We start from the raw sequence: 27,632 nt of genomic DNA, 5'->3' as shown, positions 1-27,632 counted from the left end.
GTCTTTACTTGTAAACATCCATATGTATTTACCATGGTAATTTATAGTCAACTTCCATAAATAAATCGAACATAGATTTTACTGATTAAATGGCATACTACTAATCAGCCCTATTGTGATAAGACAGAAGTTAAGTTAAGTTAGGTTAAGTAAAGTCAAATTTATCAACTTGCCTGTAGCTCTTCTTCTGTCTCTATTTTATTTCTGACAAGAGTGAACATTCATACACAAAATCTGAGAGCTTTGTCATCGGAACGTCAGACGTTTTGTGTTGTTTCCGTCGTACATTATTTTTGTTACACAACAGAGCTATCCAAGATGGCAGCGCCCGTCATACAAACATGCCATGTCGCATGCTGTGCAAATCGAACTCCTAAGGTCGTATCTTGGAGCAAAAGAGGCCTGATTGCTTTCGGGACATGCCATTCTGTGGTTCTGTATGATCCTCAGGTAATTAGTTCTTTGGTGTGACCGTTAACTGTGTAATATGTGGCATATCGCTGACTCGTTTTTGTAAGATGGCGACCTGCTTCAAACTGTCTACTTAAAGTACACATAATTGCCAGATACATTTTTCTGCACATTGTTTCATTGTCCGGTTGTTATTGTAGGCGATATTTAATGTATCTACTAGCTGAATTGCGCGTGGCCACACTCCTAGGTTGACTGTGGGGTAGCTATGTTACGTGCAGCAACCAAAGTTGACAACTTGTTTGTATGAACGTGAATGATTAGAGCATCACATCAAGGGTCCTTACTTTTGTCCTTGCCACGCTTATGGTTTTATTAGGAGAGAACCACATTTGCCATTCTGAACGGACACACTGCTCGGGTGAATGCTGTCCAGTGGGTACACAGACCAGACTGTGGTGAGTGAACATGGCACGATGCTACATGCTACACTTGGAACCCACAAGTCGCTTTATCTTCCCTCTGCCCAACATAATAATGTTCTTCTAATACAGGTCCCGAAACAGAGTTGGTGTCAGGAGGGTCTGATAATAGCGTCATTGTCTGGACGAACGTGGACGGCCAGGTGGGTACAGTCAGAATAATGCTGATGTTTTATTTGAAAAAGCGAAATGTTGCAAAAACGTTGCTTTAGGATTTTTTCAGAACAAATTTAATTTCAGTGATCTATGACTAAATCAGTTTATAATGTCTACTGTTTAACTGCCAGGAAAATGCTCTTTGTCAATCACTGTATTATTTTGCCTATCCATAGAATCCATCCTCAGTGAAGTGTGTTGGACACACTGGGCCAGTGTGTGCTGTGGATGCTGTTCCCCTGGACTCCTCCCAGCTGCTTGTTGCATCTGCAGCATCTGACTCCACAGTGAAGCTATGGCTCAGAGGTGGCAATGGGAAAGGTAAGTCGTAATCTGCAGGGGTCAGAACTGTGGGTGTTTATCAGACCAATCAGCTGTAGTATCTGACATAAGGACAGTACAATTATTCTGAAGGGTGAGAACAGTCAGTGATAATAAATACATACTATGTACAGTATATAGTATAGTACATACTATGTAACACAATCCTCAATTCAGTTTGAATTATTTAGATTAAAGCTTCCATCAATTTGAGGTAAGACACTCTACAAACACCCGTGCTCAATTTTGTAACTACCCTGCCACCTACTGAAGACCAATCAGCTGTAGTATCTGACATAAGGACAGTACAATTATTCTGAAGGGTGAGAACAGTCAGTGATAATAAATACATACTATGTACAGTATATAGTATAGTACATACTATGTAACACAATCCTCAATTCAGTTTGAATTATTTAGATTAAAGCTTCCATCAATTTGAGGTAAGACACTCTACAAACACCCGTGCTCAATTTTGTAACTACCCTGCCACCTACTGGACAGCAGTGGTAATACTATACATGTTTGAGTTGATGGTTCTGTCTGGTTTATGTGTGTGCGCTTTCTCTTGGATTTACATCTTTCATGTGTTATATAATCTGTTAACAAATGTATTGTTTTATTGCTGTATGTTTGTTTTATGGTATTATTAAAACGTTTACTAGGAATGACTCGTATGTAATGCTTCTTCCATGAAGACATCAAAACATTATAAAAAAAAGCATTATATTTCCCTACAAACTTTTATGGATTCAGACATACAGTACAAAACAGAGCCCTGCCTTAGGCTGTGTGTGTGTGTGCGTGGTTGTGTGTGTGCGCGCGCTTGCGCCATGGTTGGACTTCATCCTCTGATATGTGTAGACAGACACATGAGCCATTGTGTTCCTCCTCCCCCTGGGCATCAGAGAATGAAGCAACAGCCCCTGACAGATGTCATTATCAGTACATGTTGGAAAAGCACAATAACTTCACCCCTCTGCTATTCTGACAAGCAATTAGGATGGGGGTAGAAGGGAGGGTGCAGAGTCCGGTTAATTGTTTGTCAGAGCAACTTATAATTATTTGTCAGATATTTCTTGACTAATTGCGCCTTAGACTAATTTGTGTGTGTGTGTGTGTGTGTGAGAATGATTGTTTTTTGTGTTTTTTTGTTCCCCCTCTTCCTTAGCGGAATGCCTGCAGACGCTGTCTTTTGGGAGTGGCTTCATGATGGATGTCTCCTTGGCACTGTTGCCAGGCAGCGGAGGTAAGCCATGGACGACTGAACGCTCTCTCTCTCTTTCTTTCTCTCTCTCTCTCTCTCTCTCTCTCTCGATCACCTCATCCATCTCCATTGCCACTGCTTGCCTCTCTGTAAACGACAGAATGTCATGTTGGAAAAAACATCTGCTCCCTACCTTATTATGTCAGTGTGTGACTCTGAGCCTGCCCTTCATGTCAGCCCTATGAGGGATGTGCTGTGGTCACATCTGGCTTTGGTATTTCTTCCTGGTCTTACACAAGAAGACCTTTTCAGATCAGGCCAGGGACCACGTGTAAGATGTTTAGTCATTCACCAGTTTTTTGACATGGACTAGTCAATATGATATCTACTCTTAGAAAGCCTTTTAAAAGTATGCCATTCTAACACGGTCACCTTCAAAAGTATATGCCAGATTATGTTTTATGTAGCATGGGGTATTTCGTATTATATTATGTGAAATCATTTAGGCATTAAGGTGGTAATATCAGGTTTGGTGGTAATTGTAGTTGTTGTGAATGTTATGAAAATATTAACAATGCCAATGATCATTGGCCCATAGGGAAGCTGTAATATGTTCTGGATGGGGTGTGGTGGGGTGTTGCTTGTGGAGCAGATAATAAAGGCATAATGAAATGTCAGAATGAGTTACTGAGGTTTTTTGTTGCAGTACCCATTCTGGCCTGTGGGGGAGATGACAGCAAGGTTCACATCTATGTGCGGCATAGTGATCAGGTAAGAAAACCTTATTAACAGTAACATCAGCAGTGTGATGTGACACAAGCGTGTACTAATGCGTTGCTTGTTCTGAGCAGTTCCAGAGGGTGTTGTCTCTCCAAGGTCATGAGGACTGGATCCGTGGCGTGGAATGGGCAGCCAGAGGTAGGAGGGAACCCTGATATGGAAATCTAAAGCAGAATGTAAACTGTTGTCCGAACATCCCCATAGTGGGACAATGTATTAGATTGCGGGAAGACGGAGTCTGTTTCTAGTAACTGATTGCTTCAAGGTGAGGTTAATCCCATAGTTCTGAGTCACATATAGAACAGTGCTATTAACTACAAACTGGAAGAAATTCCAGTTCCTTTCAATGACTCTGGAGGTTTGAAAGCTCTTTGGCCGGTGTGCTCTTTAAAGTCACTTTCCAGGGTTTGACCCAACCTACTTTATTTGTTTATGTGATAACTCAAGTGTTACCAAATTTGCTGAGTCCATGAGAACATTTTGGATGCCATAAGACGTCAGGGCAACCTTGTGTAAGACTATGCCTCCAGCCCTTTAAACGAACGAACTTCATGCTGTTCCTCCAGTCTATTATTAAACTCCCCCCACGGTCATTCTGTGCTGTTAAAGAATTCGGAACAGAAGCCTCATCACAAATCCGCCATCCAATAATAATAACACAATTAAAAAAAGAGAAAAGAGAGGTCATGTGCTAGTAATATTAAAAAAGGCTGGCCTACCTACCCACCCACGCGCACACCCACCAGCGCTGTGTCTTTTCATTTGACGGGCGTCTTGGGCGACGCGCTGCATTATGCATGAAGTAGACGCAGGCCTGACAGGCATGTGGAGCCACAAGCCTCTCCGGCCCTCTGAAATATTGAAGCAGCAGAGCAGAGCAGAGGAGTGTTTTTTAGTGTGTCGCACTCTCTACTCGCTAGCTACATCTGAGACTGACCTGAGGGAGTGGGCAGACTGGGTGGATGGGTGGGGAGGTTGTGTGTGTGTGTGTGTTTACGAGGGGGGTTAGTCTTGGTGTCCTCTGGGTGTGTCTCTTTTTCATGGCTCCCTGTGCCTTATCTTGTCCTCTTTCCACTTCTACCCCTTCTTTCACTCTCTCTGCTCTTTGTTCAGGATTTAGTTTGACATGTACTGTTTTAACACTTGTTTGATATTGAAATATCGAGCCCTCTGCTTCTTTCCTTCCCCCCTCTGCTCTCCCACTCCTTCTCCCCCTCCATCCCTCTTCTCCCCTTCCCTCCTATGTTTTACCTCTCTTCTCTTCCTCTTTGGTTCCCTCCCTCTTTCTCACCTCCATCATCATCATCATCATCATAATCTCTCTCTCTCTCTCTCTCTCTCCTTTCTTTCTTTCTTTCTTTCTTTCTTTCTTTCTCTTTCCATCATGTGCAGATGGGGAGCTCCTGCTGGCCAGCTGTGCTCAGGACTGCATGATCCGCCTTTGGAAGCTCTTCGCCAAGGCCCCGCCCGAGGAGCTTGACCAGGAGGCAGGCCAGGGGGAACCTGTCCTCCGGCTCAAAGAGAACATCTTTGAAGTGGCAGAGAATGGTAATGTGTGAAAGAGAAAAGAAAGAGCTAAAAAAAAACTTAAATTAGTTTTTATCAGTCCATTGTGAATGTCTGTCACATTTTAGGTTATAGGGTCCAGAACCTGCCAATACAGCTAATGCTAGTCGGAGATTTGAAAACAAAACCTCTCAAATTTGTATCAGTTTTATCAGGAAGTCTAGACAGGAAGGCCTCCCGGTCTCTCTGTTTTATGTAGCTCTGTCACTGATATTCTCATATTTGATTGACACCCACATGGCCCATCCCTGACTTTAGAATCTGATTAGCGGGACAAAAGCTGACTGCTTAGAGTCTTCTGAGGCGAATATCCCTGGGAATTTGACCAGGCTGTTTAATGGCATGTCCAAATCAGTAAACTCACAAGCTGTGTTTTTAAATCAAACCTCCCGTTGGATTGCGTAGGTCTGAATACCTGTGTGGGTTTAGTCATGTCTCTCTTCCGTATGCATGTTTGTATTTCCAGGTTGTGTTGGTGCGCTTCCAGCTCTGATGTTTATTCATTCCCTTTAATCACAGGCACTTCCTCAGTCTTTGCCATGTCTCTGGAGACGGTGTTGGCTGGCCATGAAAACTGGGTCTATGGTGTGCACTGGCACCCGTCACACATCAAAGGTAAGGATCTTTTTACTTTCATATCAGGGGCTTTTACATTGGCGTTGTGTGTGTTTTTTTTCTGTAGATGTTTTTTTTTCTGTAAGCTTATGTGGTTTTCCAGACAATTTCACTTTATTCTGGAAAGAAAAGCTTTGACGAAATAGGAAGGGTTTTGGAAATGTTTATGCAAAGCGCTTTGAATTACCTTTTTGTATATGAAATGTCCTCCACAAATAAATGCCTAATGTTCCCCACTGATCTCTTTTGGCAGAGTCAAAACCAGCTGTCCAGTTTTTGTTCTAATTATAGGAGTACCTGAAGTTCCTTTGTTCCTTTGTCTCCCCCTACAGATGGGAAAGTCCAACAGCCGCTCAGCCTGCTCTCAGCATCCATGGACAAGACCATGATCCTTTGGGGCCCGGAGGAGGACTCGGGCGTGTGGGTAGAGCAGGTGAGATTGGCCTCACTACAGGGCTGCTTGTAAAAAAAAAATGAAATAATAACACATGGTCTTTGGCAGAGTTAGTCTATTTGTAAATTAAAAACGTTTAATAGGCGATAACGTTTAATAACGTTTCGGCCAAACCATTATCACCTATTAAACGTTTTTTTCATTTACTCTGAGTGTGCGGCACCTTCCTTCTCTTACATTAGATATACACACCGGCAGCCAGCACCTCATCTTGGTGTGCCTTACATCTCTCCTCCATAGAGTTAGTCTATTTACCAGTAGACTAGCTGTGCTGTTCATAAAGTGAGGGACTCCATGCATTGTCCAGGTGTCAGAAGGGACATCAGTGGAAGTGACTGGCACTGACCTGGTCCCGATCTGACATGAATGTGGATGCAGACCAGTTAATCTATGCCAGGTCAGAGACACATTTCACAGCTCTTTAGGTAAGGGTATTGGGTATAAAAAGAGCATTCCAAAGAGGTAGAGTCTCTCAAAAGTAATGATTCAGATGTATTAGTCACTTAAAACCTGTTTGGGCAAATAATGCAAATTTTAAATCATTGTATGGGCTCAAAAAAAACTTCCGATAACCATTGTCTATGAATGAACATGGATAGTTTGATGCTCCATCCACACAGGCTGGTTAAAAGTCTACCATGCAAAGAAGAAATTATATTTAGACCTGATTCAGAAATTCTGCCGTCTTATCTTGGCCCGAGCTCATTTAAGATGGACTGAGGCAAAGTAAAAACTGTCATGTGGTTACACCAATCAAAAAATTGGAAATCATGGACTGCATCCTCAGGGCTAAAGAGGAGAGGGACCATCCAACTTGTTATTGGTGCATATAGTTCAAAAGTCAGCATCTATGGTGGTATGGAAGTGCATTATTGACTATGGCATGGAAGCTTGCACATCTGAAAGGCACAATTAAAAGTACACTATGCAGGTTTAGGTATTTTTGGCAACTGTAGATCTACCTTTAGAGTCAGGATGTATTTATTTGTTACTCCGCTATTGTAAATAGCAAATTTCTTGCAACTTATTGTGAAGGTGAAGGATTAACAACAGGCAAAAACTATCTCCAAAGACCTATTTCTACTGACAAGGTAATGTTTCATGAAAAACATGATTGAGAAGAGCATCTGAAATCATATATTTGACAAGAATGGGACAACATTTCATTCTCAAAACACTAGCAACTGGTTTCTTCAGTTCCCAAACATTTACAGCCTGTTGTTAAAAAGGTCTTTGCACTATTATCAATTAAATACAGGGTTTGCATGATTTGAAATCATAGCATTCTGCTTTATTTATATTTTACACAGCGTCCCATCTTGGAAGCGTGGTTGTTAGTTGATAATACCGGTATGCGTCACATCAGGCTTCAGATCTTGTTGCCAAAGCTTACCGTTTTGTGTGAACTGTTATGGACACACTTACTTATGCAGCCTTTGGTCACCACCACGACTGACTTAAAAACGATGAAGGTAAAGGAAAGACAGAGCAGTGGGTAGTGGGCCGTTGGCGTGCCCTCTCTCTCCGTTTTTTTCCGCTCCGCTCTGTGCCATCGGTCCACCCTCGCCATCTTGTCCTCCAGACCACCTCTGCAGTCTCTCGATCTCTGCGGTGATGCTCGGGCAGTCCAATTGCCTGCAGAACCAGCACAAGCCTTCTCTGCTGGACCCCTCACTTTTTGGACCATTTAGAAATAGAAACATCTGTCACACTCCCCCACCCTAATCCACACACACACACACACACACACACACACACACACACACACACACACACACACACTGCCCTTCTCTTGTCTATTCAGTGAAACTGAAATAGAGTGTGGAAAAATTTCCAAGAACATTAGCTTTATTTCCATCTAGGGGTTTGTTGAGCAGCAGATAGGTGAATTCTTGCACATGATGGGTAGGGGTCTTTGTACCTGAGGTAACCTGCCCACCCCCCCCCTCCACCACCCTTCCTGGTGTCAACCTCAAAGGCCCTGCTGCGTCTCACCTGCTGATGATAAGCCCCCCTTCTTTTACTTCAACAGCTGATCAATAGGAGTGTCTTCCTTTTGATCTTTTTTTGCATACGATCACCGCTACTTGTCTCTTGTTTTTCTTCTGCGTTTCTTTACTTTCCCCTTCCACACAACCAGCAGAAAGGGGATCCAGTTTTCTGAGTGGCACGTGATTGCTAATCAAGCCTATGTCACAGTAGTTAGTTGACTTGCATGCTGGTACATTTGATTAGGAAGGAGGTGGGAGATTCCTCTAATTAGAAAAGAAAACAGTGTTTTGTGTCAGAGCCAGAAAAGGGAGAAAGCTCCCTTTTTTTATCCTTTTTCTGTGGTGCATGTAATGTAGATAAGGGAGGTAAGATTTTTTTTTACCAAGGCTCTGCTCCCACGACTGTGAAAATGCACTCCAGTGATCTTCTCTTTCTCTCAGTGTTAAAGTAAATATTGTATGAAGCACACTGGGAACTGTTTTTTTTATAATCAAAAAGTGGGGAGGGGGGAAGCCTTTGAACTGACAGGAGCCCTGCCTACAAAGGGAACCAGCGTCTGTTCTTGCACGCCGACCCAGATACCCACCCGTAATCACTTATTTCCACTGCCTAACCGATGAGTGGACCGCTTAAATAAGTGGGAGATGTGGAACACTTGCTAAATATCATTTTGACAAAAAGGAATCATCAAACTTGCTGGTGCCCTCAAAAAGCTACACAAGAGGTCTCTCAATAATAGAATACACACGTTAAACACAGTTTGTAACTTCCGAATTTGTTAAACATTTTTTACTGTCTTAGGCAGACGCATAATAAATGCTGGCTCTGAGTCGTTTTTGAAGGCAACAGTATGGAAGCCCTGTAGAGCCCCCCTGGTCGCAGAGTGACAAAAGACGAGACGGAACAGCAAATGACCAACATCTCAAAGGCTAATTATCACCATTTAGCAAGGAACCCTTTCCCCACAATGATTAGTGTAATTGGTCAAATTTACCGCCAAGCTGGCGAGCAGTGGGGAGGCCCGGCATACCGCTGCGTACGACCCGTCCCACTAACGAGCCCCGCTGTCACTTAAAAGCTGTGTGTGTGTGTGTGGAAGGGGCCGGAGGGGGTGGGGGATGAGGGGGGAGTTTGGATTGACCCCAAGGAGACACTACTCCCAGGCACCAGGTTGTAGTTGATTGAGCTAAATACTCAGGAAGCAGTGATGTTGCTTAGCATCCTAGCGGAGACTGATAGGCCTATGTAACCAACATGAGAAACGATCATCTCTTTGGAGCCGTCTTGAGTAGTCTGTTATAGTTTAATTCCATGAAGGAGAAAAAACATCTTTTGTATGACCTTTCTATTCCTTTTGTTGTTTTCAGCAAAAAAGAGATGCATTATGAATGAATTTATGAAGTAGGCTAATGACAATTGAATGGGATAACTGGATGCACATCTTTTCCTCAAGAACTTGCAAATTGGAACATGGCTTGGATTGATTCTGCAACTGTGCACTGCTGTCGCTCTTGTCAGGTTTCAGTATGCTCTGCCAAACACGAGCATATTGGTTTTCAAGATGTTTCTTTTCGGTATGAGGGGACCGTCTTGCTTTCTGTCGACTGCCAGTCCCACCCCCCGTCACGCTCAGTCTGGAGACCTCTAAGATCATACCTCATTCTTCCCTCGTCCCTGTCCTCGCTTGGCACTGTAAAAAAATTACGCCCGCCATCACGTTCGCATTGAGCAGCTAGACAAATTTCCCACAACAGATCCATATCGCTGTTTTGCTTCATCCTTTTTTCTCTTGTTTCGTTTTGTTTCTCACTTACTTTATGCCTTCCTGTAAACATGACTGATTGCATAGTTACATCCGTGAGCGTTTAAAGTGTGATTTACCGTTACCGATGTGGACCAGAATTCAAAATCAATCTGCTTAATGTTGCTTCACTCTCTCCAGGACAGGCTGGAAGAGATGGGGACCGTTTGGAAGCCAAATGCGGTCTTTATTGTGCGGTCATTAGTTCCGCCGTATCGACGCTTTTAAGGGCTCTGGTTGGAGGAACAAAGATTTGAAGGGCATCTTCAGCATACATTCTCCTCCAGCGAGACAAGGATAGGTGTTCAGCGGTCCGAGCTGTGGCCGTCGTGTTGAAAACTCATTACAAGGTTATTAAACGAATGTGTTTTTCTCCCAAAGTAGCCAATTGTCTTGAGGCCGCTTAGGGTTTCAACTCATTGGTTTTCCATCAACGCCAAGGTCAGGGGATTGATTGCTTATGGAGGGCTGTTGAGTGCGAAGAGATGTCTTCACTGTCCTTCCAAGGCATGTTTAATGGATGTCCACTTGACCAAATGCAAACATGGAAGTGTGAAGACTGTTTCCAACACCATCACACATACGTACCTATTTCATATTGGGCTAGAGATGTGTCAGATTTTAGATGGAGCTTTTCCTGTGAAGTGCAGGTTGCCTTTGAGGCAATGACCAATATTTTTTTCAAAGCACCATTTTGTCAAGAGTGCAAGACCCTGGGCCCTGATGGGTATGAGCCATTATTAGTCTCTACCGTGCCTGAAGCTTGAGCTTTTCTACTGACAGGTCACGGGTAGCAATCTCAAATGGCTCGTGTCAAGCCACAGGGAACCAGAGCAAATCCAGCAGAGTGTTAGTTCTATTAACAATCAAATTTAAATGCAGAAATGGTGTTAATTACATAGAAATGATTAAACCATGTTTTAATCAGTTTTAATGGTTGTTATGTGATGGGTTTTACATTGGTAATTGCTTACTGGCAGGTTTTTTAAGTGCATGATTTTGTAAAAATATATTTTTGGTGTAGGCCTATTTCAATGGAGTCATTCCATTAAAATGGATTTTGTTCTGTGGCACTGCCTACGGTAAGATAATAGTGCTGGTTTAAAATGCAAATCTTCAGAAATCCCAAGTTTTTAATCTAGCAGATTTAATTCTCTCTGACGCATGGGGGTCCTTATGTATTATTTTTTCTTTCGTCTTCTGGGTCTCCAACGCTTGTTTCTCAACAAATTATCTAATCTGTTGTGGTGTTTTCTCACAAAAATATCTGTCATAAATATTCATCTAAATATAAACTGCAACAGATTAGCCATGCTCACTCTTTCCCCTCCGCCACACACTAATGATTGCTAGCGTTCTCCCCTTGGCCTCTCCGGATCAGGGTTTTTTCCCGACCCTCGCTCAACTCGACTCGACTCCAAATTTGTTGGTGCCGATCCAGGGCTATGTTGTGGAGCCCCACTGTTGCCCTTATTTGTTTAATTTGACACGGTGCGCTGCGACTGTTTTTGCCTTCTTCGGGGCGCATTAGCGCGAGCCCAAGTGCAATTTATGCCTCCCTAACAGGCGGCACTTTGCATAATTCCTGCGCTGGCTTGTCTTGCTGATTTATCTTGCGTCCCCTCTGCTCTTTATGGTGCGTGTTTAATAATAGATGGTTGGATGGGGAGCAGACGCGCACGTCGCCTCTGATTTCCAGGATTCGTGGCGGCCATTAATTAGATCGCTTTCTCTCTCTCTCTCCCTTTTTCTTCTTTTCATTCTCTATTCTCTCATCTCTCTATTTCTGACTTTCTCTCCATCTCCCAACTCTTTTATCCCCATCATTATTGTGAGGCTGAACTTCACAGATCCCTGCGACTATTTTAGAATGCTCTCTCTCTCTCTCTCTTTCTCTTCTCTCTCTCTCTCTTCTCTCTCTTTCTCTCTTCTCTCTCTCTCTTTCTCTCTCTCTCTCCTCTCTCTCTTCTCTCTCTCTCTCTCTCTTTCTCTCTCTCTCTCTCTCTCTCTCTCTCTTCTCTTCTCTCTCTCTCTCTCTCTCTCTCCTGCTGTGCTGTGTTGTTATTTGTGTGCCCTAATTGCCTGCTCTCTCTATCCCTCTGCCTTTCTATCTTTCTGTTCTCTTTTTCTTTCATTCTCTCTCTCTCTCTGTGTATTTCTGTGACACCCAGGTGCGGGTCGGCGAGGTCGGGGGGAACACCCTGGGCTTCTACGGCTGCCAGATGAGTCCTGATGGGTCCATGATTCTGGCACACGCCTTCCATGGAGCGCTCCACCTGTGGCATCGAAACCACAGCCAGGAGGTACCCACACACGTGGCATTTAGGAGCAGTTGTGTTGATCATTAAATGTGTGGTCATGTGTGTCCAGTTGGTATAACACAAATGCCTCAGTGTGCGTGCGTGCGTGTGTGTGTGTGCGTGCGCCATTATTATACATGCAGTATGTCTATACAGTATGTTTGTGTTCTGTTTGAATTGGTTTGTGTCCTTTTTCTCTGTCATCGTATCTGTCATCTGTATATGTGGAGATGCCAGTGTGCATGTAATGGTCATTATTTGTTCTCCATTACATGTCATTTTTTTGTTTGTATCCATTGTTTCTGTGTGTATAAACCTATATAGTAGCCATATGTATGTAACTGTCTTAATGTGTGTGTGTGTGTCTGCGTGCCTGCAACAGGGCTTGTGGAGTCCAGCTGTGGTCATCTCGGGCCACTTTAACTCGGTGCAGGACCTGAGCTGGGAGCCGGAGGGGGAGTTTGTGCTGAGCGTAGGCTCTGACCAGACCACCCGACTCTTCACACCCTGGAGGAGGAAGGGCTGCACCCAGGTGAACCCCCATTCCCTGATACATCCACACATTCTTATTCACAGGCTAGATTCCTGCCAAAACACCCCCAAAACAACTGGTGATATTTCTCTGAAGAAACTGCTGCCCTTCTGTCTTAACATGATGCCATTTTTGTTGTGATGGTTGTTCCACGTTAGGATTGCATTACACTGAATCTAACTGGGAAATGACCATGTACATTTAGCAGATGTTGTGAAAGAGCTCACAGAAATTAAATGATTGGTTGTCCTCGCAATCTGTTGTGTTGGCAGAGAGGATCCCTCTCTGTACAGTTTGTCAGATTATCATAAAGAAATGTGATAAGAGTCCTGGAATTTGTCATACACTCAAGGCCTGGAGATTTAGCTCTCCATTAGAACAAATAGACATTTGACACTTTATCCACACACAGAGACATATTGATTAGTGTTTGATCATAGCTGCTATGTGAACTGTGTGTAATACCAATACAGTAAACAGAAATTTAATAGATAATTGTAATTATTATAACTAACTGAACTAAAAAACTATTTTAAAGGAGTTATGCTTCTTTGATTTTTGGACTCTGTAAAGGTTTTAAGTGTGGTTTGATCTAGCTGAGGAGCTTCTAATAGCATTGACATTGCAGTACCATTAGCACAGCATTCATGTCATGGATATATTATCCACACACCCTTGTTCCTCTCCACTCTATCTATGTTTTAATGATCACACTGGGTGCCCAGGAATCCGTAAACCTGAACGAAAAGGAGACGATCCCCTCGATGGGCTAATATTATTCTTTCATTTTGCGCCCTACATCACCCGAGACGACAGAGACGAGTTGCGTCGCTTCGCGGGGTCTTTAGCTCCTCGTTTTTACAATGCGGCCACATGTGGGCTTGAATTTTAAACAGTCTCTTCCCCCTGATAAAAATGGAGCAGGGTGGGGGTTGGGGCGGTGAAAAATAGTTGGGGCTGCCACTTTGAGCGATCACTCGTTTCCTTAAGCCATCGTTTTCAAGCAGGAAGACGTATAATAAGCAAACAGTAATTCGGATTGATCAAAGCACATTTGTCATGGTTAAAACACTTAGTGCATCATCAGCACTTCAGTCGGGACAAGTAGCTGAAATGATTGGATAGAAAGTTGTCTGTGCGTAATGGGGAGAAAGTACGCTTCTCAGCATCTTTGCAGGCAGAGTCGATAGTTGAGATGTTCAAGTGTCATTTGCAATGTTTGTACAGGGAAGTTGCCGCAAACTAGTGCTAGCTAATAATTAATGAATTGTAATGGGGGTTTTTTCCATCATTTTAATTAGAATGAAAGTTTTTGAATGAATAATTATATTAAATATTAACAATCATTTCTGTACAATTTTTCTGTGTTATTCTGCTTCTGTTTCCCTGTCCTATATCTGCACCTTATTTCCTTATCTCTCTTTTTAATCTTTCTCTCTTAATCCTGATCTCACTCATTCTATACCACTTCTCACTCTCTTTTACCTCTTCCCTCTCTCTCTCTCTCTCTCGCATGCTTTCTCTCATTTATGCTCTTTTTTCACTCTTCCTCTCTTTCTCACCTCTCCACTCCTCTCCATCTTCCTTCGCAGCCCACCTGGCATGAGATCTGCAGGCCGCAGATCCACGGCTACGACATGCAGTGTCTGACCCCCGTGGGCCGCTTCCAGTTCGTCACAGGTGCCGACGAGAAGGTGCTGCGCGTCTTCCACGCCCCCCGCAACTTCGTGGAGAACTTTGCCAACATCTCCGCCACCTCTCTAGACCAGCTGCTGGCCTCCAACGTGAGTCTAGGAAAACATGCAGGACGTTTGCGTATCACAAACTTGCTGCCAGTCTAATTAGCAGACATCTTCGTTCTTAGGCACTGTGCCAGAATTCAGGCATTGGCCGGGCCATTTAAAGGAACACAACCTTTAGCTAGAGACTAACTGGTCTAAGCCACTTTGTGAATTTTGTGAATTTAAGAATGATTATTTTCTGGGCTGCATCAGGAGTGTTTCAATGAATGAATGCTCAATATGTTGTGTTACTTCCTATGTGTGTGCTCAGGACACCATCGACTTACCTGAGGGGGCCAGCACACCTGCCCTAGGCCTGTCAAATAAAGCTGTCTTTCAAGGTGTTTACAGTTAATTGTTTTGGATGTCTACCTGGTCTTCCATGTCTTCTCTTGGCTTGTCTAATTGGAAAAATATACAGCATACTCTGTTTAGATTCAATACATATAAATGCTTCTTAATTGAAGATGTCGTTCTTAATTGGTGTCTGTTCTTTTCGTTTCTTGCATCCACAGGTGACCTGATATCTCAGACGGGGAAACAGGGAGATGGGGATTACAGCAGTGTATCAGACCAATATAAAGAGACTCACTTCCAGCCCCTCACTCTCACTGGTAAATAGACTTCAGTGAAGCTGCACACGCATTCAACACAAACACCCATAGAGTTATGTAAGGCCAGGGGTGTGCTTGCTTTAAACAACACCGGAGAGAACATACCCTTAGTAGCCTGCTGGTCATGTCTTTACGAGATCATGATGCCTCATTTTTATGACAACTAGCAATTAGTGGTTGGCTGCGGGGGCTGTTATGCAATTTGTGAGAAAAAAAAGTTGAAAAATTAATAATGACCGGTGGGGTCAGGACAGGAAGCAGAGAGGTGAACGTGGAATAAAGCGTGTCGTCTATTTCGCTTATTTTCTATTTCTCGTTCCCTATCTTTGTCTGTCTGTCTGTCCTCCTTTCTTCTTTTTTCTCTCTCGCTCTCTCTCTCCCCACTCCTCTCTGTCTTTTCTCTCTCTCTGCATGGGGGTGAGGCCAGGACACAATTAGAGTAAAAGTCTGGGGAATCCGACACCAAATGGAATTGGGGAGTTTGAAGAGAAGGGGAGGTGATGGTGGTGGGGGTGGTGGGCAGCCGGGGCCATTTCAGGACCTGTGCAAGCGAGCCAGTCAGCCTGTTGCATAAGTGTCTGAGCATAGAGACGCCGGGCCCCTGAATGGGTTCTCCCCACCGGCCAGCAATCGGCGGCACGGCACAGCTAAATCAGGTTTGCTGCCACCTATTCCAGAGCCAACAGACGCTGAAAATTGAGATAAAGGCCAGTTTTTTTTTTTTTTTTTTTTTGGTGCAAAGCGGAATGGGCTTTTTTTAGGAGAAAATTGGGTGAGGGATTTCTGCCGACGCGGAGTGGAGGGAAGAGGACAGGGGCTGTCTGCTGAATTAGACTGAAGCGCGGTGTCTAGAGAGGCCGGCTATACGTGTAGCTTTTTATTGCATTGCTTTTATTTATTTGTTTGTCTGTCTGTGTGCCGGGCCTCAGTCTGTCTGACTTGCTCACCACCACCAGCCCCACCAGTTGCTCCCAAGCCTGTGAGCCTGGCGTGTTTGTTTGGTTGTTTATTTATTTATGTTTTCTTGTTTGTATGCACAGCACCTCCGCCCGAGGACCACCTTCTGCAGAACACTCTATGGCCAGAGGTCCAGAAATTGTAAGTCCCCTCCACTCACCACCACCACCACAACAACAACAACCACCACCACCACCACCACAACCTCACCACTCTCATACTTGACTGAAAGTGCCACAGGACCATTGAGCTGCCTTCATATTTGCCGTCAACCATACACCCCCCCCCTCGTTCCATGCTGTTTGTTCATATCATAGCCGAATACTGGAATTATTTTTCATTCTTCTTGATGGAGGTGTCAAGGCGTCGAGTGCTTGTTCCGCCAAGCACCGCGTCCTTCACATCGAAAAAGTCTGACATATTATCCTGACATTTACTCAAAAGTGCAGCCATTGTGTTGTTGATGGTTGCCCGGCGGAGACGCCCGCTGAGAAATGTGTTTCTCAATAATACAGAAATCAATCTCAAGTAGGGCCCACTTTTATGTAACTTGTTTTATTTCCTCTTTTTCCCCCCCCTCAATCAGTAAGAGCCTTACCTCACCCACATATTTTGCATAGAACTATGTGCTTCGGTAATGGCAATTTCAGCTCCAAGTACAAAATGGTTGCCATTGTGAACTCCAGTAAATAACTTCTTCATACTTTTTCAATTTTTTTTCTGCTGTTCACATGAATGAAGTTCAAAGCCCAGAGATCAGAAGTTGTCATCATTAGACAGAGAGTTCTTGTGTGTGTGTGTGTGTGTGTGTGTGTGTGTGTGTGTGTGTGTGTGTGTGTGTGTGTGTGTGTGTGTGTGTGTGATGTTTGTTTATCCCCTTTATACACACACTTAATGGCTAATGAAGAGCAGCCGCTTGAGGGTCTGCCTAAAAGTCATACCTCTTGGAATTGCCCTTGTCTGTGTGTGTGTGTGTGTGTGTGTGTGTGCACATGGTTTGTGGTTGGAAGCAGCTGCGTGGCAATTTTGCTTGATTGATCTGATTGACAGCTCGTTTGCATCCCGGCTCCCAAAGCGAGGGTGCAGTTTGTCCTTTAGCTCGGTGAAACAGCATCGAGAGTGTCTAATTACCCCCCCTTCCTCCTATTCTTCCTCCTTCCAGGTACGGCCACGGCTTCGAGCTCTTCTGTCTGGCGTCGGACGCGGCAAGGACACTCGTCGCTTCTGCCTGCAAGGTACCCGCCTGATAACAAGAACATCGCAGTCCACAGTCCACTGCCGACAGCCGCAAAGACATGAAAACCACACAGCCACACAGCTGCCACCCAGTCTGACGACAACTAAACAAACACGAGACACCTGCACTCACACACACTCACACACACTCACACACACCTGCTCACACAGACACACACACACTCTCTCTCTCTGTCTGTCTGTCTCTCTCTCTCTCTCTCTCTCTCTCTCTCTCTCTCTCTCTCTCTCTCTCTCTGTCTTTCTGTAACACACTCACACAAAAATATTAACACCCCTCCCTCTCATTCACTCTCTCAAACACATGCACACACACATTCTCACACACACACAGACACACACACACACACACACTGTTTCCTCTCTGTCCCTACTCTCACACAAACATGCGCACACACACATCGTCACGAACACACTGTGAAATTCCACCGTGTGCTACCGGATGCCGGTGTAATTAATTCATCTCGCGGCTGGTGGCGGTGGTTGGGGTGCTGTCAGCGGTCCCGCCAGGGCACCTGTCTCACACGCCAGCGCCAAGTGTTTCATTAGCTGCTGACCGTGCCGATCGGCCGCACTCCCCAAAGGTCAAACAGGACCTCCAGATCTCCCTTCTCACTGCCCACCCCATGGTCCTCTTCTCCCTCTGTCTCTCTCTCTCTCTCTCTCTCTCTCTCTCTCTCTCTCTCCCCTCTCCCCTTTCCCCCTCCCTCTCTTCTCCCTCAGAGTTTCTTCTTTAATTAAGCGTTTTTGTAGTTAAGTTAGGTCTCGGGTGAGCAGGTATTGTCCTGACTTTGGGGTCGTGTTCTGGTGTGAAAAAAGAACCAGACATGGAAAAAGACAAATACATTTACACTAACAGGAATATGGAAAGCACTTTAAATATTGTTTGATTTTGTGTAATTTCCATAGAATCGTAATTTTAAATGCAAGTTTTGTATAAAATATCCTCATTTAAAGCTTGGCCTAAACATTAAACTAGAGATTATATGCCTTTGTTAAAACTCGTTCTCTTTCATACTCTTTGTAGCTTACTTTCTCTCATCTATGCATCTTCTTCTCCTTTCCTTTTTTGCCGTCTATCCTTTTTCTTTTCTTATCTTTCATCTCTTTCTCACTCCTCGCTCTCCTCCTCTTCTCCCCCCCCCTCCCAGGCCTCTAAAGTGAACCGCGCCATCCTGCTCTGGAGCACCTCCTGCTGGCGGCAGCTGCAGTCTCTGCCGTGCCACAGCCTCACCGTCACGCAGATGGCCTTCTCCCCCGACTCCCGCCTCCTGCTCGCCGTCTCGCGCGACCGCACCTGGTCGCTATGGAGACGCGAGGACCAGGACCCCACCTCTGCCCCCGACAGCACAGGTAGAGACGCACAGCTGTTTGACTCTATTCATCCCGCTTGACAAGAGCAAGGCAAACAAATATTTCTTATTTTTTCAAACTCTATCCTTTCAGATGGCCATTAAGGCATTATTAATCTGTAAAGTCGCAGTGCTGTGGGCTTTTCTGTTTCTCTTGGCCTTTTCTTTCCTTCCACTGTCCCTCTTGTCTGCTGCATAGAAAGTGTCCAATTCCCATTCCAGATGAGCAGAGGTAAATCACTTGTGACACTAACTAGCCAGAGGTTGTGGACATCTTGCTCTCTCTCTCTCTCTCGCTCTTTTTCTCTCTCTCTGTTAACCCCCCCTCCTTTTTATGTCTTTCTTTCTCTCTCTCTCTCTCTCTCCTGCTATTCCCCCTCACCATCTTTCACACTCACTCTGCTGTCACATTCTGTCTCTCCCTTTATCGCTCTCTTCCTCTCTGCCATTTCTTCCTCCCTCTCTCCCTCTCTCCCTCTCTCCCTCTATATATATATATATATATATATATATATATATATATATATATATATATATATATATATATATATATATATATATATATATATATATATATATATATATATATATATATATATATATATATATATATATATATATATCTCTCTGCCCCTCTCCATCTGAGGCAGTGGTGTGGTTAAATGGCGCTGGGTTGCAGTTGCAGTGGTTAGTGGCTCTAATGTCATATCTCTAGCCGGCCGTGTCAGGAGACACCGTCACACTCGGACAGCACCAGAGAGACAGAGGAGAGGGTCAGTCTCACTCCACCAGAGAGACAGAGACAGAGGAGAGGGTCAGTCTCACTCCACCAGAGAGAGACAGAGGAGAGGGTCAGTCTCACTCCACCAGAGAGAGACAGAGGAGAGGGTCAGTCTCACTCCACCAGAGAGAGACAGAGGAGAGGGTCAGTCTCACTCCACCAGAGAGAGACAGAGGAGAGGGTCAGTCTCACTCCACCAGAGAGAGACAGAGGAGAGGGTCAGTCTCACTCCACGAGAGAGAGAGAGAGAGAGAGAGAGAGAGAGAGAGAGAGAGAGAGAGAGAGAGAGAGAGAGAGAGAGAGAGAGAGAGAGAGAGAGAGAGAGAGAGAGAGAGAGAGAGAGAGAGAGAGAGACAGAGACAGAGACAGAGACAGAGACAGAGACAGAGACAGAGACAGAGACAGAGACAGAGACAGAGACAGAGACAGAGACAGAGACAGACAGAGACAGAGACAGAGACAGAGACAGAGACTCACTCCACCAGAGAGGGGGAACAAAAATAGTGTGATAGGGAGAGAGATGTGCACAGAGTTAAAGGTAAAGTCTGTCATTCTAATCCAATGGACTTTTATCAGATTCAGCAAATGTCTCCTCAAGGCTCTCTAGCTGTTTATTCGATGTGTGTGCTCAAAACAACTCGGGTATTCTCATGATGGAATCCTGACTCAGTAAATCAGACAACCGAAGTGGCTCAGGCCGAGTAATTATAAACTTTTCTGGACGATCAGCAACTTTGCTTCAGGAGCAGTGAATGTATGGGTGCTTGTGAATGAGTTTAAATATTAACAATGGCGAAGAATCAGGCCTGTGGAGACAGGGCAGTGGTGGACGTTGTGTGTGTGTGTGTGTGTTGGCACTGGGGAGGAAACCAGGGGGTGAGGCGTAGAGACGGAGGAGGAAGATGAATGCCCGGTGGAGCGGAGTTGCGAAAGTGAGATGAAGGAGAGAAGTTTGGGCCGCTCATTAGTGGGCAGTGCAAGTTAGAAACACAGCCCTCATCCCAAGTGGACCACATCTAAGTGTGTGTGTGTCAGTGTCCGTGGGTGTGTGTATCGGCTAACTTCCACTCTCATCAAACAGCCCCACCAGTGGGAATATTCCTTGAATACATTTTTGACTAACATCATGGTGCTGGGCCATGAGGTGATTTCTGCAATTGAAACAGAGGAGCTCTGTGTGTGGGTGTGATTTCCATGATTCCATTGTGTTGTTTTAGGTGATGGTAAAAAGATTAAGGCAGACGTCCTGAAGCTGTTGCCTATACTACGAAGGGAGTTTAGCCAGAGACTTTGTAATGTGGAGACACAGCACTCAAAAAATACTCCATAGAAATGCATGGGCCTAGTTTGTCACGCCAATATGGCTGTTGTCTACACATATCCCACCCCTTCCTCGGCAAAACGTCGACATGTGAATACATTGAGCCAATCATGTGGTGTGATGTGAATACATTACGCCAATCATATGGTGTGTTGTGAAGCACTCTGGACTTGTAACCGGAGGGTTGCCGGTTCGAACCCTGACCAGTAGGCACAGCTGAAGTGCCCTTGAGCAAGGCACCTAACCCCTCACTGCTCCCCGAGCGCCGCCGTTGTAGCAGGCAGCTCACTGCGCCGGGATTAGTGTGTGCTTCACTTCACTGTGTGCTGTTTGTGTTTCACTAAATCACCGATTGGGATAAATGCAGAGACCAAATTTCCCTCACGGGATCAAAAAAGTGTATATATACTTATACTGATCTCGCCGCTGGAGCAAGATTGGTGTCTTGAAGCCTTGCGCACGCGCATTCCTGCCGAAATGGATGCCCTACGAGTGCCCAAAAAGCGTTGTCAAATGGCCGCCGAGTGGAGGGACTTGCCTAAAAGGACTTTGGTTTAGCCCACTCAGATTGACACAGGGTTATCCAGGTCAGGGTTAACAAAAACTGATATCTTAAATTGGTGTTGAACAGTGCTGTTAGCCGGTGATTTAGATGCCATTTAGTCGACACTGTGTTACCCAAACTGAAGTTTGTGCGTGTTTATGAAGCGGCATGTTCACCAACCGAGTTTATGACCAATTATTCTTTGTAAAGTATATTTTTTGGGCTTTTTATGTCTTTAAATCGATAGGATAGTGGAGAATGACAGGAAGCGAGTGGGAGAGAGATTCGGGGTGGGATCCGGTAAGGACCACGGGGCGGTATTCGAACCTGGATCGCCACAGCTGGGGCCATGACCAATTATTCCTGCAGTACTTTCCTTTTAATCTGTTAAATGTGAAATGTTTTAAAGAAATTAAAAAAACCTTAACATGGTGATACAAAGGCATGAGAGGCGTGTTGCGTATTATGTCCTGTTTTGTCCATGGGAGTATGAAATGACTCTGATGTAGGGACGTGTAGGAGCTGCATACTGTAGCATCAGTAACTTTAAATTGCCCTGGCAGCATACCTCGGCTAAAGCGTATGCACCTTTCGCGATATGGGTTGATCGAGAAGTTGCTCAATATGTCACAAAGTTAACATGCTGCTTATGATAAATCACCTCTCCATTGTTATCTCATCGGTGTTTATTTGTTGATATGCTTTGTTGATTTGTTTGTTTCTTGACAGAGCCACATTTTTCTCTGTATGCTCACACAAGTAAGAATACGGCAGTACACACACGCATCATCTGGTCGTGTGACTGGAGCTTTGACAACAAGTACTTTGTCACATCAAGTCGGGACAAGAAGGTACGGCACATCACTGGCTTGACAAACACACAAGCTTATGTGAAGGCATGTGTTGCTGTCTGTGGAATCAATCTGTGTTTGGTTTGTTTGTTGTGGATAGGTCATTTTTCAATGTGGGAAGTATTGAGATGTGTATTTTAGTGTGTTTCTAAATGTGTGTGTGTGTGTGTGTGTGTGTGTGTGTGTGTGTGTGTGTGTGTGTGTGTGTGTGTGTGTGTGTGTGTGTGTGTGTGTGGACAGGTGATAGTGTGGGGTCATGCTGCTTCAGGTGACCCTGTAGCTCAGGGCACTGAGCCCATCATGCCCTGTTCCTCTGTGCTTGACGTGGGCGACTCGGCCACCGCTGTGGCCTTCTGCCCCTTCCCTGCCCTGACAACAGGTAGGAAACTACCCCCTCACCCACCCCTCTTGCCCCTCTCTCCACCCCCTACCACCGCTGTGGCCTTCTGCCCTTTCCTCTGCCCTGATTACAGGTGCAAAACTACCCCTCACCACCCTCTTCTCTCACCCTCAGCACGTGCATAGTGGGTAGTAGAGCAATGGCAGCATTGCCGGCCGACATTCCTGAATCCCAAACCCGCTGATAGGAGTCTGTGCTGTTTTGATATCACTTACTTTACTTACTCTACCCCCCCCACACACACACACACACACACACACACACATCTCTTCTGACCTCCTTTTGAACCTTCCCCACACACAGGCCGCGTCACATGGCTACTGTCCACCTTCAAAGGCTCTCATGTCTTTATCATGCAGGTCTTATTATTCCTGCCTAAATCTATGCATTAAACAGTGTGAGTGCTGTTAGGTTACTGTTATTCTGCTAGGTATGTCAAACGCTTGTTGTTTTGGATAAACTTAAAGACCCTTAAAGCTCATGAATTCAGCATAGCGAATTTCCCCTGGGGATCAATAAAGTTTCTATCTATCTATCTAGCGGGCCAGGTCAACTGACGTCACAGGTGATTTAAAGGGAATCTATAATCAAGACCAGGGAAACTGTGTCCCTCATAGTCTCAAGTCTCTCTCTCTCTCTCTCTCTCTCTCTCTATCTCTATCTCTATCTCTATCTCTATCTCTAATCTCGTCCGTCCTTCTATGCAGCTACCTGCTGGCGGTGGGCCTAGAGATTGGTCAGATCCTGCTCTTTAAGTGGAGTCCAGGAGCGGAGGAGTTGTCCACAGGAGGGGACTGGAGCAAGTGCGGCAAGACGAACGCCTCGTATCCTTCCATCTTTATACAGTATGAATGTCTGTTTACTGTGTGTCTAGCCTCGTATTCTTCCATCTCTATACAGTACGAATGTCTGTTTTCTGTGTGTCTAGCCTCATATCCTTCCATCTCTATGCAGTATGAATGTCTGTTTACTGTGTGTCTAGCATTGTTCTTTCCATCTCTATGCAGTATGAATGTCTGTTTATTTCTTTATTTGTTCTTGAACTTGCTTTTGCCATTAGAATGGCCGTAGATGCTGATCTGGCATTAAGCCTAAATTGCTTACTTATTTCAGATCAATGAAGTCACAGCAGGGTATGAAGCTGTGGTTCTTTTAGGAAACTAATTGTGTTTGGATTCATTCGTTTGGATTCGTTTGCATACATTTAACACATGTTCAGGGTTGCTGCATGATTTCAGGGAAAACAAAGCTGGATTTATAGTAGTAACAACCAAGCTGTGAACTGTGATAATTCAGAACAGTGTGTGTGTGTGTGTGCTTGTTTGTGAATCGTGGACAGAGCCATACTTCATGTCTGAGTCGTGCACAGTCGGCTGTGAATGTTGTCACGTTTTTTTTTATTTATTTTTTAAACGTTTTTCACGTTTATTTTTATTTTTCTGCGTTTTTAATGGTTTGGCACATCGGGGCTATTATATCTCTGCAGCCCTGGCATTGATGACTCACTAAAGAGAGTGTTGAGAATTTGAGTGATTTACTCATTTACTGCATGCCATTAAGTCACACTGATTGTTATTCTTTCACCAAACAAGAATTGGAGTATTATTCACAGTGATGTGAAAAAAGTATGTCCTTGCGAAGCGTGAACCATGTCAATTGAGGATAGCTGTGCTGAAGGAAATTTCTACATTGTGAGATGTGAGAACAGCCAACATGTGCGGGGGCCAAGTGTGTGTGTGTGTGTGTGTGTGCAAGCCGTATGTATGTATGTGTGTGTGTGTGTGTGTGTGTGTGTGTGTGTGTGTGTGTGTGTGTGTGTGTTTTCTGGCACATACACTTCTAGAAATGCTTTTTCCTCAGGTGAACAGCAGAGCAGCATCTGTTAATCACAACAGTGGAGCTTGGGGGGTTAAAAACACCCACAACCCCTCCTCCAACCCCCTCAGCCAAGCCCTTTGGGGAGCTTGGTGGTTAGCCAAGCCAGCTCAGGCATGCAGCAGAGGTAGCGAGGCTGTAGCGAAGCAATAAAACAACAGAAAATCAAAAATCCATCGAAATTCATTAAGATCATTTGGCAGGCTCGGTCCTCCTCATTGATCCCCACCAGGATGGAGTGAGCTAGTTGGAGAGTCTGTGTCTGTGTCTGTGTCTGTGTCTGTGTCTGTGTGTGTGTGTGTGCATTCTTTTCTTTTTTCTATACTACCACCGTGGCCCCCCCCACACACAGAACCCCGATGTACTGGTCTATAATGCCACTCACACCTCACCGCATTGTTTGTCACTGCTGACGTTAATAAGCCCAAATCACAGCCAGCCATCGATCGGCCTGTCACAAGGCCTCAGCTTACACACACACACACACACACACTCACACTCACACACACACTCCTCACTACGAATGACCTTGGCAGTGTCTTAACGGCAAACTGTTCCAAGATCCAAGGAGAATGAGCGTGCAAATGTGTGTATGTGTCTTGTCTAGCATTACACATGTCTGCGGTTTTAATTTGAGAGTCTGTGTGTGTGCACACCTGTGTGTGTCTCTCTCTTTGTGAACCTGTGTGTGTGTGTGTGTGTGTGTGTGTGTGTGTGTGTGTGTGTGTGTGTGTGTGTGTGTGTGTGTGTGTGTGTGTGTGTGTGTGTGTGTGTGTGTGTGTGTGTGTGTGTGTGCGTGCGGGAATAGGCAAGGAAACTGCCGGAAAGAGAGGGTATGTTTAGGAAGGGAGGAGACAGACTGACATGCTGAGGGGAAACTGTTCGGAGTTGGTGTGCATTACAGACGAGACTTTCTGTAAGAGTGGCAGACAGACTGAGGAAAGAGATCGCTACTGAGCCATCGGGGAAGTGCTGGAAAAAGTGTACTTCTGCAGTACATCTGAGGCACTCTCACGGCATGTGTATACATGCAGGAGACACTGGAGGACTCTGTGTGTGTGTGTGTGTGTGGTGGGGGTGGGGTGGGAGAGAGAGTGTGAATGATGGGGTCCGTTCCAAACAGATGGCATCTGCTCCATTGCCTCGCTGCTGTGATGGAGAGGTGTCTCATGAGATATGACTTTGGAGTTGAGGCATCTTCTAAGAGCGGTCTTTTAAGAGAATGTTGATTATCCATGGGAGAAAGAGATGCATAAGGACTGAATGGGTGTATATTATGTATGTATGCATGTAGATCAGGGGTGGGCAAACTTTTTGGCTCAAGGGCCACACTGGGTTTTGAAAATTGGCCGGCGGGCCGCACAACAATCACCCCCCCACGACACACACTTAAAAAATATTTTTTTTATAGCCTATAATTTAGTATGACAAAATATTTCTTTTAAAATATTAATTGCTTAAAAATACTGCTAATTTTATGCTGTTTGTATAAACAAATGTATAAATTGTGCACTGTCGCTTTAAGACAGTCACTTTAATTCACGTTTATTTTTCAATGATCTTCTGCCTGCTACGGTATGGCCCTCACACTTTTTAAATGGTCAGTAGTGGGAACTACTGCTGCCTTCATGATTTCCTTTTAAAAGTTTCTTATAAGGAGATATCAATTATCAACAATGACAAGCCAGCTGGAACCTGCGGCTCTCTCTCCCTCTCGTGAGTGCAGCGTTCACAATTAAATGGATCGCATGTTCACGTTAGATATGCTGCAAAGGAGATAACTAAGAGTTAGTGCCAACGGGGAAGTACACATAACTGCTGAATTCTATTATCCAATCATAATTCTGACTGTACACATATGGACACATCAGGACTAAAGCTACTTATGAATGTGTGTGTGTGTGTGTGTGTGTGTGTGTGTGTGTGTGTGTGTGTACATGCCCCTTTTTCCCCCCATACCGGTTTCTTTTTTCCTTGACCGCATCTCCTTTGCAGCCAGAGTCACACGCTGCCAGTGAAGCGTCTGCGCTGGAGGCCGCGGGCCGGCCGGGCGGGGCAGCAGCAGCAGGGGGAGGAAGAGCGGGAGGAGGAGGAGGAGGGAGGAGGAGGCCGCCTGGGTACAGCTGGCCAGCGCTGGAGACGACCACGCTGTCAAAATCTTCAATGTTAACCGACGGGCTCTGGAGCAGCAGGCTACAGGCGGTGACTGAGATACGCAGTTGAACTTACACACACTCACACATACAAACACACACACACACACACACACACACACACACACACATCTCTCTCTAGTCTAGTCTCTATGTCTCTTCCTCACACACATTCATTCACTTTCATCTTCTCTGTCTGCACATTCTCGATCCTTCTTTCTGTCTTTTTCATTCCTATTCATACACACACACACACACACACACACAAATCTGTTTTTGTCCCACACACATACACAATCCCCACAAATAGTCTCCCTTTCTCTCCGAGACGCTCACAAACCCGTTTCTTGTCTTTCTGCATCTCCATCTCTCTCTCTCTCACACACACACACACACACACACACACACACACACACACACAATCCACACTGCTGCTGCTGCTGCTTCTGCTGAACCAGCACGTTCCAGTCCTGGCATCAGTACACCCCCCACTCTTGCCCCCCTCCCCAGATGTCACACTGCCAGCACTCAGCAGTTAGCTTCCAGCACCCTCCCCTCCAATGCACCTCAATGCTATTGCGCTAACCGCTAACGCAGCCTGACGCCTCCTGTCTGCTCCCAGTCACCAGTATAACATTACCCCCCCTGTTTGGGACATGACACTCAGATGACAGAACTGCAAGTAGTGCACACACTGGACTGTGTAGATTAGAGTGTGTGTGTGTGTGTACACACGGCTCAACAAAACTGTAATGGCCTTTCCACGAAAAATCTTTTTCCTGGAAATCCAGTTTGGAAGGGGGGTGGGGTGGTTGGGTTTGATGACACCAAAAAAGACTTTTGCCATAAATCTGCCATCCCCATCTACACCCGAGATGGAGGACAGCGAGTGCACAACAAATGCATCAAGTACTGTAGGGCCGCGAGCTGACTGTCTAGGCATTCTGAGTACCATTACAATCCACTTTCCCCCGAAGCCTTTTCCGTTGCCTGTTTCCAAACAGCTTTATAATCCCAACAAGCTTCAAGCAAACACCAGAGTACTTTCTGTAAATGTAGCATGTTCTACTTGTATATAAAGCTCTTGTTAGGAGTGTTGTTTTAATATTGTAATAATAAATGGCATTTTCTA

The 27,632-nt window shown here is 45.0% G+C and overlaps 1 protein-coding gene across 1 annotated transcript; it reads left to right on the top strand.

Annotated features, from left to right (window-relative positions):
* Positions 1-301: 301 nt before the first annotated feature.
* elp2 (elongator acetyltransferase complex subunit 2) lies at positions 302-27,632 on the top strand. The gene is given in 24 exon segments (XM_048230072.1): positions 302-450; positions 791-869; positions 966-1,036; positions 1,226-1,370; positions 2,542-2,619; positions 3,284-3,348; positions 3,429-3,495; positions 4,750-4,905; positions 5,443-5,538; positions 5,871-5,971; positions 11,957-12,088; positions 12,468-12,617; positions 14,210-14,401; positions 14,670-14,739; positions 14,914-15,012; positions 16,053-16,110; positions 17,132-17,204; positions 18,375-18,576; positions 21,951-22,072; positions 22,313-22,433; positions 22,436-22,451; positions 23,180-23,296; positions 26,343-26,402; positions 26,404-27,632. Coding segments are annotated over 24 exon segments (2,556 nt in total). The 5' UTR covers positions 302-318; the 3' UTR covers positions 26,558-27,632.

Source organism: Alosa alosa, chromosome 20, assembly GCF_017589495.1.
Source record: "Alosa alosa isolate M-15738 ecotype Scorff River chromosome 20, AALO_Geno_1.1, whole genome shotgun sequence".
Lineage (NCBI taxonomy): Eukaryota > Metazoa > Chordata > Actinopteri > Clupeiformes > Clupeidae > Alosa > Alosa alosa.
This window is presented reverse-complemented; position numbering and strand designations above follow the sequence as displayed.